The sequence below is a fragment of the Cheilinus undulatus genome, linkage group 3 (assembly GCF_018320785.1).
Source record: "Cheilinus undulatus linkage group 3, ASM1832078v1, whole genome shotgun sequence".
Taxonomy (NCBI): domain Eukaryota; kingdom Metazoa; phylum Chordata; class Actinopteri; order Labriformes; family Labridae; genus Cheilinus; species Cheilinus undulatus.
This window is the reverse complement of record NC_054867.1, coordinates 43,003,353-43,022,842: the sequence shown is the minus strand read 5'-3', so window position 1 is coordinate 43,022,842 and position 19,490 is coordinate 43,003,353. Positions and strand designations below refer to the sequence as shown.

Here is a 19,490-nt window from a genome sequence, read left to right as displayed (position 1 = left end):
AGAGGATTTTTAATCTCAATGCTTTGATTATAAAAATGGAAAAATGTGCTTTTGCTCATAAATTTCAGTTATCATTTCTTATTTTGAGGCTGGTGAAACAGCTTTTGTTTTTACATTTTCCAAAGTGAAGGTGTGTGATAAAGAGAATGAGTCAAAGTCCCTCTGGGTTTGTTGTTTTCAGCTCTGTGCTCACATTGATGAGATGGCTCTTTTTTTTCTTTATGGTTTGCTCAGAGACTCAAACATCTTTGCTGTTTTTGCTACCACAATGGGGAAGGGAGTTGCCCCTTACGCTCAGGGACGCTCCATGTAGAGGCATGATGGAGGCACGTTGACCCAGCAATACAGTTTAAGGATAACCAACAGACTCTCAGCTTAGGGCTGCACATCTGAATGGAAATCAGCCCTACAACAAACTAAACTAAGGTTGAGGTTGCATATTATGAGGCCTCACTGAAGTCCAGACAGTTTAGGTGGTCATATGTGCTACTGACAGCCTGCTGATTGAAGCAGTGTTAGTGCCTCCACTCATTCACCATCAGTCACTCTCACAACAAGGCTGCCTGTTTAAATAAAACTGCCTTTTTTCTGATTGCTGCCATACCAGTGCTGATCACAGTGTGTTGCACCCAGCCCTTTCTTTCTTGCCTGAAGCTTTCTGTGCACTCTCATATAGGAGATTTAGCATTGTGCTCCCTGGAAAGCTGTGGCATGCTGCTCAGCTAACCCAGAGAGTATGTATGTAACAGAGCTGTCAGCAACAGTCACTTTATTTCTGTTTTGCAATAAATAGTTTAATCTATGTTGAAAGTATACCCTAGGAGGAGATTTATTGCTAAAAAAAATAAAATCAGCAAAAAGGTAGGAGGGCACACTCTGTCCACAAGGCTTAGTATAAAACTCTGCAAACCACAAACAGCTCACAGGAGCTGTAAATAGCAAAAAAGTCTATTTTTGCTTTCTTTCAGCTGTAAAGTTGTCAGTCACATGACTCTAACCTGTCATCAGTCATAATGCATGGGTTCATTTGAGGACACTGATGGACCGTCCACTGCTCTCAGCTGATTACAAAGTGAAAGGGCTTTTTATAATCCAGATTTGGGCTGCAGTTGCATGTTGTGTTTCATGTTTGTTGCTCTCTAATATTACAGCTTAATGCCATGCGATGATCATTCTCTGCTGCTGTTATAATCAGCTGAATATTTGAGGAGTGAGAGGTCAAAGATTTTACTCTGGATTTCTCTCATGTCCTTTTTGTTTGACTGCACACTTTCCCTCTGTCCCTCTCCAAACACCATCATTTTTATTTTAACTCTTCTTTTCTCATCCTTATAAAACCCCAGCAGTAATCGCTCTCCTCCAGAGAAGTTTTGAATGAATCTTAATGACAATACTTCAATTCCTGAAATTGCGCAACAGACATTATGGTGTATTATTCAGCTAATGTGGCACTTATCTCTAATTGAAACTGAAAATGTTACGTAATACGCCAGCATGAGCTCCAATCTGCAGCTTTTCCATTCAGCCTCATGTGGCAGCTTAAAGCAGCATGTCAGTGGATTTCTATGATGTAGACAAGCTGCATGTACTTGGACACATTTAGTGAAACATGCTGCAGCATTGAGGATTTTTCTACTGTTTCAGGCTTCAGCTATCTTCAGTTCACACCAGTAAAGGAGGAAAATCAATGAGATTCTTAAACTATGTTGTGTAATTGTGTCATCCATCAAAGTCAATGTCAAGTCTGCATTGGTCTTTGGCTCAGAGATATAATCATTGCGTGGTAATACAGTTAAAGCTGTCCACATTTTTACATTAAAAATTGATGAAATTACTTCAAGTAATATAAAATGGCTCTCTTGAAGTTACAAACCCATTGAGGATTTTAAGGGATGTGTGGTTACTTAGGCCTAACAATTCTATTTATTTGATTTAAAGTCAAAGACTGTATTGGTTTAGCTCCGTCTCACCAGTCTTATCTACAGATGCAGCAGTAAGCTGCTCAAAACAAATAAAATAAAGTCCTGAAAATCCACTAAATGCAAAGAAACTGATGCAATTAGCTGCTTGTGAAAGTTGAAAACATTTACCAATGCAGGTACCAGACATGCTCAGGTGTCAATTCTGCTTGAGGTTCTGTTTTTGCTAGTGATAACACAATATGACTGACCATTATGATAATTTGAGCACATTGTGATTTACTGTAGGTATAGATATAAGAATTGATATTTGGCCTAATAATTAACTTCAAGACTGCAGAGGGAGATTTATAGAGGCATTAAATGAATTAATGTCTATCTATATATGTTTAAATGCAAAAGAGTTTCATTGACATAGGGAAGAGAAGATTATATTTCTAAATAAAATGTGAAATTAAAGCAATCACCTTATTGTTTTTAGACCAATTGAAATAATAGACACCAATAGATGTCCTAATGAGAGGTATGGCAAAAGCTTAATAAAGTCAATGTGCAATGTTTAGCACTGCTACCAGTGCATGGCATATTTTGTTAGAGGTCTTACTAAGTAAATGTAGGGCAAATAATAATATATCTACGGCAGACATTACGATCATTATACCAAAGAAGTGAAAATGTAAGGACTTATATCTTACCTTTTCTGCTGTTGCATTAATAGAGACAAAACAGGTCAAAGCTGGACTTTAAGAATGTGCCAAATGTAAAAAGTGGCAATCTCAATGTTGAGATTTCATGATGCAGCTGCTGCAGTTTTGCAGATGTTGGAACTAAGAAATTGTATCACTGCAGACAGTGAAAGGTCTCGTCTGCAGGCAGGTCAGTTCAGCACTCAGACTCTTCTATTCTTCTACTGTGAATGGATGCAGTTTAGTATTTTCTCGAACCAGTCAAGACCTTCCCTGAAAGAGATGCTGCCTGGATGGGAGCGTATGTTGCTCTAAAGCTGCAACATACTTTTCAGCATTGATAGTTCCTTTCCAGATGTGTGAGCTGCCCACACCATTGGAGGTAATGCAACCCTGTACAATCAAAGATGCAGGCTTTTGAACTGTGCACTGAAAACAAGCTAGATGGTCCCCCTCCTCTTTAGACAGCAGGAAATGGCATCTATAGTTTATTCAAATTTGGATTCATCTGACCACAGTTTTCCATTTTGGCTCAGTCCATTTTAAATGAGCTTTGGCCCAGAGATGATGGCAGCGTTTCTGGATTGTGCTCACATATTGCTTCTTCTTTGCATGATACAGCTTTAACTTGCATTTGTGGATGGCAAGGCTAACTTTGTTGGCAGGTACTGATTTTTGGACGTGTCCATGAGCCCATACAGAATTTTTCCACAGTTTTCTGCAAATAGGTTAACCTCTACCCATCTTTACTTCTGGGAGACTCTGCTTCTTTAAAATGCTCCTTTAATACCCAGTCATCTAACTCACCTGTTGATTTTTTTAAAGGTTAAATGCTTAAATGCTTCTCCAGCTGTTTTTCATCAGTAACAGTTTTCCTGCTGTCTCTTTCCTCGTTCCTTCTTTTTTGAGAAGTGTTGCTGTCATCAAATTTAAAATATTTTTGTGTCAGTTTCATGATCTTATATTTTGTTTATTTTTTTCATTATGAATAAACTATGCATTCTGTTTGTGATTACATTTTATGTAGTACCCTAACTTTTTTGGAATTGGGGTTGTTAAAAATATAGGGTTTTATGTCTGTACTTAAGGGTCCTGACACATTTTTGTACATCTTCATCACACATTTCCCTGCCTCATTTTTCTGAATGCTGCTGCAGGAAACACTTGCAGAGCTGCTGCTGCTCTTGTCTGAAACAGTGCATTACTCTGAATCCATTATCCTCCACAGACATCAGCTCATAATAAAAAACACTTAATCCCTCTTACAAGTTCCCTCTGGGACCTGTCTGCATCCTGCCCCACTTTTTTGTTCGTACTCTTCCACTCGCTCCATCTTCCTGGTTGCTATTATGTTTTCATGCGGTTAGAGGAGTGAGAGCGAGCACTATAAATCATCTGACTCCATTCTCGCCTCTCTCCCTCTCCTCTGTCTCCATCAGGGTGATCAATGCGGGGAAGAGCATGCTGAACGAGGACCAGGCATCCTGCGAGAAGCTGTTTGTGAGGAAGCCGAGCGGCAAACACAGAAACTCCACTCTGCTGGAAGACAACGGGGTGAGCGAGGGATGGGGGGGCTGGGGTCAGGAATCAGAGCAGGGGGCACTGAAAGAGGGGAAAAATATGTTAGCAAAGGCAGGCGGCTTCAGTCAACAAATCTCCTAAAAATCCAATTAAGTCTGAGTAATGCATTTGGATTATAATTGAATCTGTGCATGATTTAAAGTTATCTGATACCTGATTGTAGTGTCTTCATATCCTTTACTGTATTGACGGATTTGCCTTGTTAATTCTTTTTCCCCTCCAGTCCTTGTGGGACTTCTAGTTTTTCACCAGACTATCCTATCATATATCCTGAACACTATCATTCTGTGCTTTATGATTTATCTGTGAGATAACTTTGTGTGAGCTCTGCCTAATACAGCATCAGAGTCAAATCCAAGCAATACAACTGTATACATAATGGACAATGACATATCTTGCCTCAAGGGAAGCCAAAACATTAAGAGCTCCTCTCGCTGACTTCCCACAGCAAAGTTCATAAACCCCCCTGCCCTCTATGATGATATGAGACATGGGTCAAACTTTAAAATCAAAATATTTTTTTCTCAACTGAAGCTGTATCCTGACAGTTACTATGCAGCCATTTTATTGTGAAGTTATCTCTTTTCAAAGTTTTTTGGTACTATAGTAAGATTTAAAATGCCACAGTTGACAGCTCCTGCAGCGCCGTGCTTGCACTGGACTTGCAGAAGTCCAGTTCAAAGAAGCCATGATATTTACGATAGAAGAGGACAGTTGATATCATGGTATCAGTATGTGTGACTGAAAGTGTAAAGACAGAAAAGCTTTGTTACTGCACTGTCCCAGAAATGCCCTCTGAAAACGCCTGGGCTTCAGCAGAAGTGGAGAGAGGAAATAAGACAAACACAAAAGTCACTGAACTTTCAGTAACTGTGAGTAGTGAGATTTCAATCCACCAGGTTTGTTCACATTCAAATTTGTCTTAAGAAAATGCAAATTTGGAACTAAAGTCTCTGCACTAGGGGATCAAAACACAAATTTAACATATCAACTAAACTGCATAAATCCCCCACAGCATTAATCTTCTTAATTTGTTCCAAATTGATATTAAGTCAGTGTTTGTCACATGAGTTTCTGGCTTCATCTTTGTACAGCAGGAAGAAGCTGAGTGTGGTTTTTTTGCAAAGTATTCTTCAAAAAGGATGACTCTTGCATGATGTCAGGAGCTTAACATCCTGCATCAAAATATATTAAACTGATATTTTGAAACACATTTCAGACCAAAGAAATGTTGCACCTTCTGCTATTTTAAAATTGCTTTAAGACATGCTGAGATTTGATCTTAATTTGATTAATTTCCCAGCCCTAGTATGCTGTCTGTTAGTGTACAGTCAATGCTATAACCCATGGATGATGTCAGTTTTCAAAGGTTTGCAATTGTTTACTGACTCCTCAAAATCCACTGACATGCATTTCCACCTCATTCCTGGTGCAACAGGGAAGAAGTGCAACAATTTTCAGGTGTTTTCAGATGTAGTTAAATGCTGTAGTTGTCCTTTACCTGCAAAGTTTGTTAATCCAAAGCTTAAGCAAACAGAATATGTTAAGTCTTCTGCAAAACTTTGCCATACCCTGGTTGATCAGCTAACTATCGTTAGGCCAGTATGTATAAAGTGATCAAAATATTAGGTCACCAGTCCAGTCACTTGGTCAATACTGTGATTTCTGTGGCTGAGAAGCTCTGTGTGTGTGGTAGTGTAAATATAAAGTCTAACTGAATGTTAAGAACATCAGCCCTGTAAATCTAATTAAACTGAAATGCTTTCAGCTGTCTGCTGTAAGCTTGTCTGCTGCTGTTTCTTCTCTGACTGTTGCTGTTCAGTCGTTCTCTTAAAGCAGCAAACTTTGAGTCAGTTTTGTAACAAAAAAAATAAAAAGAATAATAATCCAATGTAGGGATGCACAATATTATCATCATGATTTCTGTTTGAGCAGATTTTAGGTTTAAAAGGTAATTATCACCACATTAACATTTCTGCAGATATTAACAGCCGATATATCAGCGATACGTATCGGCAGTATATACAAGTATCATAATGGCCTTAAATACTAAGAAAATGTACAAATGCATTACAAGTATAGGTGGTTGCCTAGGTTACAACACACTCAAGGAAGCATGCAGTGAGCCCTGAACATTTTGAATGAATCTCTACCAGACTGTCTACTTCCCCACTCCTCTCTCAGTTCTGCTTCCCTCAGCCTCTCTCCTCACAGGAGACACTCCTCTGTTATTTACAAAATAAAATGGTCTAAAATGTCTGTATCGTCTTAGTATCATCTTAAATGAGTTTGTAAATATTGTCATATTAAATATTTGCAAGAATCGAATAACCGTGCATCCCTGTTGGAATCTGTGTTGAAATCCTCATTGAAACCGACAGATTAAAACAAGTTAGTTCACTTATTTTAGCTGACAGCAGAGTTCATTTTCAAAGCTATTTTAAATTTAGTCTGTCGCTAACTTGATATGCAATTAAGCTTTGGTCACTTTTAAGTCATTTCTTCTCTCGAGTGTTTTAGTCTAGTTTTGGTTGACAAAACTAATAAAATATTTTAGTCCAGTTTAGTCCATAAAAAGTCCTGAGGCTTTAGTCAAAATTCTAAACATTTTCTTTGTCTGCATTTGTTGTGAATCATACTTCTGTGTTCTATGCACCCTGTAAGACCTGGTACCCCTGCTTTCTACAGCTGAGAGGCAGAGGAGCAACAAATTCACCCTGCCTAACAGCTTGTGCTCTCTCATATCATCATACCAAACTTTGAATGTCTGAAAAAAACATCTTATACATAGATCTTGTTTTAGACTCCTTGACAAAAACTAAACATACTAGATCTATTTTCAGCTCGTTTTATACTCATCTTCACCATGGAAAAACAGTAGTTGAAAATTTTTTATCAATAATTTTAGTCCATAAAATTAACACTGGCATACTCTGTGGAGTGTCAATCGTGAAGGCATAATACTTTCATCAGTCTGTTAGTAATCAGCTGAAATAATTTATGCAATTTGTTGAATATAGTAAGCAAAAGCACAGTGTTGACCAAGGTTATTATAGTTAAAAAAAACTAACTAAATACCTAAAACTAAAATGTACAAATCATTTTAGTTAACTGAAACTAAATAAAAACTAAGCTTAACCAAAAAACTAAAACTAAAACTGTACAGTAGGCTTATAAAACTAACTAAAATAGAATAGAAATAGAGACAAAATATCCTTAGTTTTAGTCATTGACACAACCATTCTGACTGGCACTTACACCCAAGTCTCGGGAGTTTAAATGACCTGTTTAGTTGGTTAAGACTTCACACAGTGGTAGTTTTATGTCCGGAGTCGTATTCAGACATCATCTTTAAATAAATAAATGATAAATGAAGTGTAGCCTGTTAGAATATGTTTTTAAAAATGTATGATGTTCACTCAACCCTTACATGTATCTGAAAAAACCCTAAAACTGATTTTAAAAAATAAAACTAAGCATTTTTGCAAAAGTAAAACTAAACCAACAAACCAGCAGTAAAAAGGAATTAAAACTAAACTGAAGGATGAGAAGGAGGATTTTTTGTGCTCCTTTAATCAGGTTACGCTGCCACCTGTAGGAAGTTTCAGCACACTGCAAAGCTTAGTAGACTGACAAACTGTAAACCAGCTGCTATATCAGAATAAGACATAAGGTCAAAAATCTATATCAAGTGAATTCTCTCACAGGAGATTGGTGATCATACTGACTGCAAAACAATCCTGATCTAAGCATCCCTAGTGAATATTTTTCTTCTCATAAGGAAAATATGTGAAGTCAAACATGGACACACCTAACAGGTTTGTCTCGTTGACCCGGTGTTTCATAAGAACTGGGTGTTAAGAGTCTATAGAGCACAGGCAAAGATATTTGTCTGTCACTGTGGTTCTGTAATCTTCTTTTTAAAGCATTTATCCTTCATGTCTCGTGTGTTTTAGACAAACTAAGCCTTCACACACAGAAACAAACACCTCCATTGGATGTAAATGAATGACATCATCCTTTGTAGCACCCCTCCCCCTCTCGTATCTGTCATCCAAGGAGTAAACCTGTTCATCTGTTAGTTAGTCCATTCTGCTTGCAAATATGCCTGCGAACACAAAGGCAGCAACACCTCTTCATCACAGTGCATCATGGGAGAAGAGGATAAACTCAACATATCAGGATCTTTTCACCACTTAATCCCAAATATTCCATACCTGAATTGTTCCACTGAATCATCAAAGGTGAAGCTTACATTGAGATTTTTAATCTCTTGCCACTGAATACTATGATCTGGATGTCTGAAAATTAGGGTTCAGGAAGTTCATGAAATGAAAGCCCATATTACTGAGTATAAAAATAATGACAGCTGCAGCCCTAGAGCTTGTGTATCTAAACAAATCTGTGCCTTCTGCTGTGGGTCGTAACCTTACAAGCAGTTTCTAAAGCAAACCCATGATTGTTTAGATTTTGTTATATCCTTATCAAAGTCATTGCTACACTTTCTTCATACTTTTTTATATTTAATTAATTTTCAGGATGGAACAGGAATCCCCCTCTTCTTCTGGGGCGTGTTTGATGGACATGCAGGCTCTGGAGCCGCAATCATGGCCTCCAAGCTTCTTCACCGCCTCATCAGAGACCGTTTGGGGGAAATCTGCCACCTGCTGGAGAACCCAAACACAGCACCTCCCATCTGCCTGGCTAAGAACGGCAGCCCGTACCAGGCGGACACAAAAAAGGGGGCTGCACAAGAACCAGAGGACCCAGACGCCATCAGCGACTCCGCAGTGCGCTTCCACATGGAGAAGGTGGTGAGCCTGGAGGGTCTGGTGATGGGAGTCATAGAGACGGCCTTCTCACAGATGGTGAGTAGACGATATACAAAAAAACATCTCTTAGAAAACAAGCACATGGTACTGTACATTACAAAATTCAATTCAATATATTATGATACAATACGATACAAAAGGGAAAATTAAATACTTATTGGTCTGTTTTTATTGTAGAGTCTACATTTATCTATCTACAAATGGCAACATTACAGATATTTTAACTTCATCCTTCTAAAAACACTTGGGGAATATGATCTTTACTATTCTGTTAGTATTTGTGTGAGATCTTATTTTGGGGATTTTACTCCCTCATAATTTAATTAAGCAATGCTTGTGCTATGTCTCAAGGCATGCATTCTCAGTCTGTTTCTATTTTAATGAGTTTGTTGTCACTTGACATTCATGGTGCTCAGAAAAATGCTGGATACTTTTATATGTACTGTTATTTCCAATACTGTTAGCACTGAAAGTGCAGAAGATTTAAATAACCACATCTATTTTTCAAGTCAGTTTTTTAGGAGAGGAAGTAATCCGTCATGTGCACAAGTACTTGGCAATGTTTCAATGCATTTGTGCAGTTTAGACCGTATTCTGGAGTTCACTTGATAACTGAAACAAAAATAGAACTTCTGTTTTTATGCTGCCACAGTATAGAAACAGGTATTAGTGTTACTTGATTATTTGTAGTATCATACTGAAGTGTAAAGTCAGTATCATGACAACTCATTGCTCAGAGAATAAATCATCCTCCTAAAACGCAGGTCTTCAAATACATTTGTACAAGGGCCATTTTTTTTTTCAATGTTAGACGCTGAAAAGGCCAGACTCCACAAAAAGTTAAATGTAATAAATGTTTTTGGTCCAATTGAGATATTACTGTTTAATTCTCTTTTTCCACTTTCAAAAATATAAATAATAAAATATTATATAATTAACTGCAACTGCCACTAGGGGGCGACTGAGATATTTTTGGTATATATTTCCAGGGTTAGCATATTGAGCAGGAAACAATGAGCCGGAAACCAATCTATTACAGTGATTCTCTGGCAGCAAAAATTGAACTCTCAAAGAGCCTGAAGTGGAAAGATGAGGTGGTAAACATCTGCTTTAATCAAAAATTGACTAATGGGTTTGTGTTTATTCTGCATCCTGTTCAGTAATGATGACTGATGGATAGATTTCTGTAAAATGGATCAAACGTTTAGCCAGTGTTTTAAACCTATAGGGATTTTTTTAAAAACATACCCAAAATACCACAGCATATTTTTCCTTCTTTCCTTCATTTCCTTCTTGATTTTAAAAGTCTTCTGAGGGCCGGATGTGAAGCTCTGGTGGGTCTGATGATGCCCTGGGCTGCCAGTTGATGATCACTGTTTTAAGACCCAGCATGTATATATGAGGACAACAGTGTTAATTTTGGCAGGTTTTTTTTTCTTTTAGTCTTAGTCTTTAGACAAAATGTCTTTTAGTTTTAGTCCCATTTAAATTATTTCTATCCTTTTTAGATTTAGTCTAGTTTTAATCCATAAACAATTCTCACATTTTAGTCTTTACTTTTAGTCCAAGCTTTTATTTTCTTGCCTAAATCTGGTGCCAGATCATGTTAGTGTGTTCCATGCACTCTGCCAAACCTGGGGTCCCTGCTTTCTACAGCTGAGAGGCAGAATAGATACAGCTGTATTGTTTTTTTTGTGTTGTTTTGTTTTTTTTTGTTTTTTTTGACAGATTTACCACCAGTAGAGAAGTATCATGGATTTTGAATGTCCACCGAAAACTACATTACATTTTAGTCTAGTTTTAGTCATCTTGACGAAAACTAAATTTAGTTTTTGTCAGTTAGACATCACAGATCTGTTTTTGTTTGTCTTAGTTTAGTTTTTGTCATGGAAAAAATGCTGTCGATGAACATTTTTAGTCATAGTTCAGTCCACAAAATGAACAATGGAGGACAATACATTTTGATACAACATAGAGATAGTTTCTGCCCTTGGAATTTTTTAGATGATCGTCCAGAATGGTGTTTGAAATGTTGGGAGAATTTGCGAGGATTTTTACATTTTTTTTTAATTTTCATTGAAGATTTTGTTTGCTTGGAATTTTTTAAGTATAAATGTGGAAATTTTGGGGATATGTTTTCATATTTTGGTGAGTTTTGTGAGAAATTTGAGAGAGGAAGTTGCTTTTTATTTATTTTTGGTATTTTCATGGAAATTTGGGAAATTTATTTGTAATTTTGGGGAACTTTATTTGACTTTTTCCAGGGTAATTACAGTGTAATTTTTAGGTATTTGATTGGACAACTTTTTGGGGGGTATTATAATTTTCAAGAATATTCTGGGGAATATATTTCTAAATTTGGGGGAATTTGATTTTTGGGTTTAGGGTGAAATTGTGTATATTTTTAGAAATTTACAGGAGAAGATTTTATTTGAATGTTAAGGGTTCATGGAAAAGTTTCTCTGAAACATTTTGTAATATTTGAAGCAATTTTGGGGTATTTTTTTAATGGAATACTTTAAAGAAGTCTATCCATCCATTTCTGAACCACTTTGAAAAAAGTTTTTGCTCTGGTATGCATTGTCAGCTGTGAGGCCTTCTATAGACAGGTGTGTGCATTTCCAAATCATCTCCAATCAATTTCATTTACCACAGGTCAACTCCAATCAAAAAAAGTGCTTTTGCAAAGAGTCTGAAAACTCGAGTTGATGTGATATTTCAGTTTTTTCATTTCTAATACACTGACAAAAAATTAGGCAATTCTGTTTTGACATTGTCATGATTAGGTACTGAGTGTAAATTGATGAGTGAAAAAAATCATTAAATTAAAGCAAGCTTAAATTAGGATTTGTTGTTTTGTATAATATCTTTTTAAAGAACAAGGATTCGAACAGGCTAAATGTGACCAGCCTCCTGTATTAAATTAGCTCTAAGTGAGGGTCTTTTCTGATGTAACCTCTCTCTGATAATAACCCCCAGCCGGGGTAATGTATTCTTCAAAGCCTCCTTCATTAGCTCAGCTCTTTTGTTTCAGGTATAAATATGCATGAAGAGATCTCCTCTGTGGAGGCAAAGTGCACTCTTAAACCTCTGAGGTTTTGTGGCCTTTGTTTATACCCAGATTTGTTCTCTCTCTGTATTTCAGGATGATCTCATCGAGAAGGAAAAATCGTCTTATGCCATCTCTGGTGGCTGTTGTGCCTTAGCTGCTATTAGTTTAATGGGGAAACTCTACGTTGCCAACGCTGGAGACAGCAGGTAAAAAAAACAAACAAAACATTACTCTGGAGGCAAGGATTGATGACATGTCTGATATTCATCTCTCCAGTGAGCTTCAAACTCCAGGATAATCTCAGACAGAGTAGCTTCTTGTGCCCCCTGGGGTTCATTTTGAGCACTGCAGCAGCATACAGCTTTCTATTAACAGCCCTACAACCTTTTAATATGAGCTGTTTGTGCAAACAACACATAATGTTCTTCTGTCTTAATGAGTCATATCTTTTCTCTTTTTCTCTCTCTCTGCAGGGCCATAATCATACGAAACAATGAAATTATTCCCATGACAAATGAGTTCACACCTGAGTCAGAGAGGCAGCGGCTACAGTATCTGGTAATCCTCCATATTTCACATCAGCCACTCAGAGAAGTGTTCAAGGAATTTAAGTCTCTCCAAAGTGCCCAGCAAGCTGTAAAATAAGAAGTATAAATATAATATTACAGCTTGGGTGAAATTGACTAACAACAAAGATGCCTATTAGATAATGAGTAGGCAGCTCAAGGCAAAGAGAGGACATCCGGTTATATACTTAGATAAACTGTGAAACCGCGGCCTGTTTTAGTAACAGGTTGTAGCTGTGAGTCACAGAGTGGGTGGATGATGTTAGCTGCTATAACAAGGAGCTGCTATGCACCTCAAGTATACAGTAGATATACTTTACTGTATCTTACTGTAGGTTTCACATGCAGCCTTACACTTCGTCTTCTCCTGGACAAACTTCTGCATTGAGAGACATTTACCACGTTTCCACAAACAAACAGTGCATCGGGAAAGAAGTCAGACCTCCTTCACTTTTTCAGTTTTGTTATGTTGCAGCCTGATGCCACAGTCATTAACAGTCATTTTTTTCTCATTAATCTACAATCACAACCCAATTATGACAAAAGTGAAACTCATAGCTGTTCTTAAGAGTTCTTTTTGCCACAATATTCCCATTTTTACATCTTTATTGTTTAAATCTTTTCACTTAATAACTATATAGAGTCTTTAATTTACAGTTGAGTGCAGAGAGACAGCACAACAAGATTTCTACTTCTTTCGGGTAAGACTGAAGAGCAGAAACAATTAGTGTGCCCAGAGAAATACAATAAATAGTATGCTGTATGTATGCATTCTCATACACAGATTTATTTTGGGGTTGACATCAGGTGCGTCTGTAGGTGTGCTGCTTATTAGTTTATTCATACCAAGAAAAGTCTCTATGGCTGACGTTAGTATATAATCCATCTTGACCACAGCTGTGTAAATCTGTCCATTTGAAAATGAAGTGAAAAGATAATTTTTTCCATGACATAGATTTCATTAACTATATCCTCCCACTCCTCAATTGTGGGGGAGTCAGGATGCAGCCAATGTCTAGTTATATTAGTGTGCTTCAGATTGCAAACTTCTGTTGCTGCAGTATTTTTTAACTCCTCAGCGTTAATCTTGACAGGATGGTGTGCTCTCAATGGAGGTGATGACCATTTCCCCATTTCCTCTCGGCTGATTGCAATCAGACATGAGCGATTTATCAACAAATTTGATAGCTCTTTTTTTTATCCACTATTAAGTCAATATACTTTCTATTTTAATTAGGGCTGCCAAGATTTATCACATTAATCATGATTGATTAAAGTCAATAATTATTGCATTAAATTTTTACATTGCAATTAATCGCATGATTTCTATTCCCTTTTAGCACAATTTGGTTAAGACCCTGCAGTGTCTCCCTGCAGCCACAGTGATGTAAAATAAGTCCATCATTGCTCCTTAATGTCTTATTTCGCAATTCAAAATCACAGACAGCTCAGTAGACAGGACAAAAGTTAGCTGCAGCTTGTGTCAAAAATTTCCCTTTATACTGTCCACTTTTCTTCCTTTCCAATCCATGAAAAGTTCCTTTTCCATGTCAAAATCTTTAATCTGCCTTTAGAATTAGGTGTGTACCCAAGCAGGAAAAAATCCAGGATGGCACAAAAAAAAGTTCTGAGTGCTAAATAATGGAATTTTTAAATGCAATAAGAAGACATTCATTGTGATTGAAATTCTTAATCTTTTGACAGCCCTAATGTTACCTTATTCCCTTACAGAAAATTGACATATTTTCCTTAAATTAAATCTGGCCTAGCCAATATGTGAACATAGTTGGTGATATTCAGGAAAATTTGTCGTGCATGTTGTGGAGCTGCTTCTTACATTTTTCTGCCTGCAGGTATTTTCTTTACCCCTCATTAGCTGACTCTGTGAATACATGAACTTTCATGTAACATAGACATAAAGGCACAAAACTGTTATTGACTTGTATTCTATTGCTTTATCTTCCATTTGATCTAATCACTTCATTTCCTGACATCCCCCTCCTGTCAGACAGTGAAAGTCTCCTGCTGTGATGTTCATAAGTGAACAGGCAAGACGAGATGATTTCAGGACAGCCTGTCCATGGGTACATTTCTAAGAAAATGCTTTTGTTTTCTGTCCAGGGCTTCCTGAGGCCGGAGCTCCTGGGTAATGAGTTCACTCACATTGAGTTCCCTCGAAGGATCCAGCACAGCGAGCTGGGCAAAAAGATGCTCTACAGAGACCACACCATGACGGGCTGGTAAAACTGGAGATATTTTAATCATCTTTCTCACAGTTAATCACTCTCATGAACACTTTCCTCTCTGCTGAGCAGAAGCAGAGGCTAATGATAAGCTTGAAACAGATATAAAGATAAAGACGGCATCCTGTTTGGTCATGTAAATTTAAAAAGAGGAAATGAACAAGTAGATCCAAACAACCGACATAATCAAGTATAATAGCAACTTAAGACCTCTAACAGTCACAGTAATGTCGTTCACTACTATAGATATTAGGCTGCTATGCATTTTAGTTGATAATGATGTACGAGATGTTTGTAGGAGCAATTAAAGAGAAAGTAACACCAATGTCAGTTACTCTGTCAAAAAAGCTGTGTCACCTCGAGGGCGTTCACAAACAGAAAAACTTGTGAAGAGAAGACTGAAACAGAAATTTCAGACATTGAGCTTAAAGCATACAAAAGCCTTGATGCTGATGAAGCTGTCCTTGCAAATACCTCTGTGTATAGTGTTTCATTAAATGTCAAAATCTGCTCATCAGACTAAACAAAAGCTATTCATGGGTTCTCTTTGTTTTCAACATCTTATTCAGTTGAATGTCACCTGTAAACGGTAATTTTTCAAACTGAATACTGATATTAGGTAGCATTTAATGTTTGCCAATTACATGTCTGTTTCAAATGAGGCATTACCATGGAAAATGCTGTTTTACACTTGAAAGAGAATGATTAGCACTGCAGGCATGCAATACTGCCATTTTTGACTTTCCATGTATAGAATTTGCACTACACAGATCACAATGGAGCAATTGTGAAAAACATTTATTTAGTATCCAGTGAGTAACATGTCTAACTTTTGCTGGCCAGGAGGGGCCAGACTGAATAAGCTGTTACCAGGCATCTGTGACATCAGACTCAACCTACAGTTTGAAACGTCATTTATACAATTTTTGATTATGAAAACTTAGAAAAGCAGTAGTTATGCCTCTGTTCTCGTGATAGCCAAGGACAGAGTCATGTTTTGAGCTGTCTGCTCGTCTGTGTGCACAATATCCTAAGAACCCTATAAGGGATTTTCTTCAGACTTTGTGCAAATGTCCTCTCTGACTCAAGGATGCCTCATGTTTACCCCTGATTATAAGACTTCTACCAATCACGCAACCACTGACACCATCCCAGCCCTTCTTCCTGACTCACCTCTGTACTTTCACTGTCTGTAAAATCTACACCCATCGAGGCATATATAACTGCAGGCAGTTCTATTTTTAACACTTGAAAAGCTACAATCATTTTCAAAATTTGTGTTTTTATCAAATAATTATAACTTGTTTTTTTATACACCACTTGATTATTGTTATGACTGACTTTCTTTGAAATTCAGCAGTAGTTTAACATGCAACTTCTGATGTGTTGTTGTGTTGCAGGGCTTATAAAACAATTGTTGAAGATGATCTGAAATTCCCACTCATATACGGAGAGGGTAAGAAGGTAAGAAACATAAAAAGAAATACACACCAGATAGACCGTTTCATATCTCCACTGCATGAATATAATATATTTCATATTCATCTGGGAAAGATTCCATAAAGAGCATGTGGGAAAGGCAGGACCTTTCAAAGATGTCTCAAAAGGTAATTGGAGGAATGCTCTGTCTGTCACATTCATGACGGGCCAATCAGAGCAACAAGCAAAAATGACGAATGTATATGCATTACTCTTTAGCTGGCAGGCTACCACTGCTGTAGATTGTTAATGGTGGTGAAGCTAAGGCCAGTCGCAAAATCATCTTCTCTGCCAAGGCAAGCTTCATTAGCATGGTAGCTATTAGCTACATCCGAGCTAATAGCTACCACGACAGCCGTCGTTGGGTACATGATCGCAAACTCATGCAGAAGCAGACCAGAGGAAGAGTGAAAACACCTTTTCTGTCACAAAAAAAGCTTTCAGTGTGGCTCTTTGCTTTTGTTTGAATAAAAAAAAAAGTCCATTTCTGACAAACCGCCGCTGTGGCTAAGTCTGAGGTAATCACTCCAGTAGCAGCCATTCTATACAACCACTCGCAATACAACTAACCCTTTCCCCCGTAACTCTCACAAACTCATGCCGAAGCAGGTTGGCAGAAGGGCAAAAGCATCTTTCTCTTCACGAAAAGCTTTTAGTGTTGTTTTTATTCTTTATTTCATACAGAAATTTGGTCCAATTCTAGTAAAAGTGAGGCAATGCTAAAGCTATATCCAAAGTTATCACTGTACTGAAGGCAGCCATAGCAAATGACTTACAACTAAACCCCGTCCATAGCTACCGCCTCGTTCTCCTCTGATGATGCTGATTGGTCCAAACAGTGCTCGGTTTGGCACAATCATTGTGGATTGGAGCATTTCCTGATGGATTTGTCCGAGGACAGAGATGGAGTCTGGCAAATCCGTCTGCTTTGCAAGGTTACTCAGAACACTGGCTTCTGCACTACTTAGGTATCAAATGATAAAACTTGAGTCTACCAAAGTGCTGCAAAGTGGGCATAAAAACACAGATATGGGATAGAAAAATATGTAAAAAGTACATATGCACACTGTAACATGCATGAAAACAGATGAAACCTGTAAAAATGTATCTGACCTACACAAAAACAATTAAAGAAGTCAAAGTACATTAATTATCGAATTAAATTAAAGAACTTAATGTGGATAAAATTCATATCATTATTTTTCCTGGCTGAAGCAATGCTGCTTGGACATGCTTTTCATATTCAAGTCTGTTTGTGTAGGTAAATCAAATGAAAGTGTGTTCTTGGCTGAAATGAGACCTACTCAACTTTTCACTGCTGGATTGATAATGTTTTATGTTTAATTGTCCCTCAAAAGTAGATTTTCCTGGAAGAGACTCCCTACTTTATTTGCTGGTCTATATTTGTCCTTACTGTATAGTTTTATGTCTTCCTGTATTGCAGGCACGTGTCATGGCCACCATTGGAGTCACTCGAGGGCTGGGGGATCATGACCTGAAGGTTTACAACTCCAACATTTACATCAAGCCGTTCCTCTCCTGTGTGCCTGAGGTGAGTGGAGAAGAAGACGCAGCATCTCTGTCTAAAGAAGCAGCTTGAAGTAACTTGATGGCCTCCGGGTTAACGATCACTATCACTTAAAAGAAGATATACATTTCTCTCAAAAAATGATGCAAAGCGGTTCTTTACACCATAGACGAAGGGATGTATGACTTGAGAATGAAAAAAGTAGTAATCACCAAAGTGTAGGAAGTGGCAGGGGAATGCAGTTCCCTCTAAACAGTCCTCTTGTCCATCTAAAAATACAAAGGCAAGATATCACATGTTCAAGCTGATGAACTTCATGTTTTTTTTTTTTGTTTGTTTGTTTTTTTGTGGGGGGTTGTCCAGTCTAACTTTGATGCACGTTCCAAAAAAGTTTTGACAGATGCAAGAAAAGACAGACGACAGGAGGAGTATTGTCTTCGCACAGTTTTACACAAAAGAATTTTATTTTATATTACTTTTTTTCAATGAAAACATTAACGTTTCCATCACACCATAGTTGAATATTTGTTTGCCTCTAAATGCATTTTCACAAAGTGTGCCTGCGTACATTAACTAAAGCATTTTAAATCATTTTCAAGGTAATTTGGGCCAAGGTTGAAATTTTACAAATGGAACATTAAACCTCTAGCAAAAGCGCATCAAGTAGTTTAACTGAGCATCAGCTCAGATAGCTGTAGAATTCAAATGCTTTTCACATCTTTAAAACAAAAACTCATCACATTTATTTATTTTAGATCAGCGATAAAAACACAGTTTGCATCTCTTGTCAGACTGTTTCTCATTTCCTGCTGAAGCACTTCTCAGTTCAGCTTTACAGGATAATTATCTTAATTTAACTAAGCATATCACACATCCTGTTGACTCATTCAAAATAAACTGTTGCTGTAAATTACGGTTATTTTCCCCCGCAAGCCCTCTTATATTTATTTACCATCTTGCACTACACAGACAAGCAAAAAAGTTAATTACACTAAGAAGTTCTGAAGGGGCGCTTTGGTCTAGCCCAGTGGTTCTCAACTAGTGGGTAGGGACCCAAAAGTGGGTCACGGAGCAGTTTTCAGTGGGTCGCGACTAGGCGTCTGGAAAAAAATGGTGGCAAATGTCCTGAAGTCCATATTGGATATTTATTGTAATCTTTTATTTTACCCTGTTTTACTGTGAAATTGGGTGAATTTTAATGTTGGTTCAATATTTCAACTAATTTATCTCATTTTCTTGCAATAAATTGCTACTTTTCCCATGATAATGAAGTAATTTCTCAAGTTCTCTAGAAAAGTGGCAAAAATTGACACATTATGATGGGGAAAGAGGGTATAAAATTTGACAGTTTTGTCCCTTCTCTTTTTTATATCAGGTATTTTGCTCCAATCATGCTCCAAACTGCAACATATTCAATTCACTAAACATGCGTTGTAGACTTTTTTTTTCTTTGGAAATTTGGATCGTGATCTGTTGTAAGACAGACTAGTGGGCCCTGAGATCAGACCAGTTGAGAACCACTGGTCTGGCAGTCAGGTCATGCCTCATGTACAGAGACTGTAGACCTCCCGAGCGGCCTTAGACCTGGGTCTTCTTCCCCCACT

General features: G+C 37.5%; 1 protein-coding gene across 1 annotated transcript in view; it reads left to right on the top strand.

Annotated features, from left to right (window-relative positions):
* Positions 1-19,490, top strand: part of ppm1j (protein phosphatase, Mg2+/Mn2+ dependent, 1J) — a 41,269-nt gene that overhangs the window by 13,717 nt on the left and 8,062 nt on the right. The window contains exons 2-8 of the mRNA XM_041782965.1: positions 4,045-4,159; positions 8,725-9,054; positions 12,164-12,276; positions 12,544-12,628; positions 14,758-14,876; positions 16,280-16,343; positions 17,803-17,910. Of these exons, the coding sequence (XP_041638899.1) occupies positions 4,045-4,159; positions 8,725-9,054; positions 12,164-12,276; positions 12,544-12,628; positions 14,758-14,876; positions 16,280-16,343; positions 17,803-17,910 (934 nt within the window). The remainder of the gene's footprint in view (positions 1-4,044; positions 4,160-8,724; positions 9,055-12,163; positions 12,277-12,543; positions 12,629-14,757; positions 14,877-16,279; positions 16,344-17,802; positions 17,911-19,490) is intronic.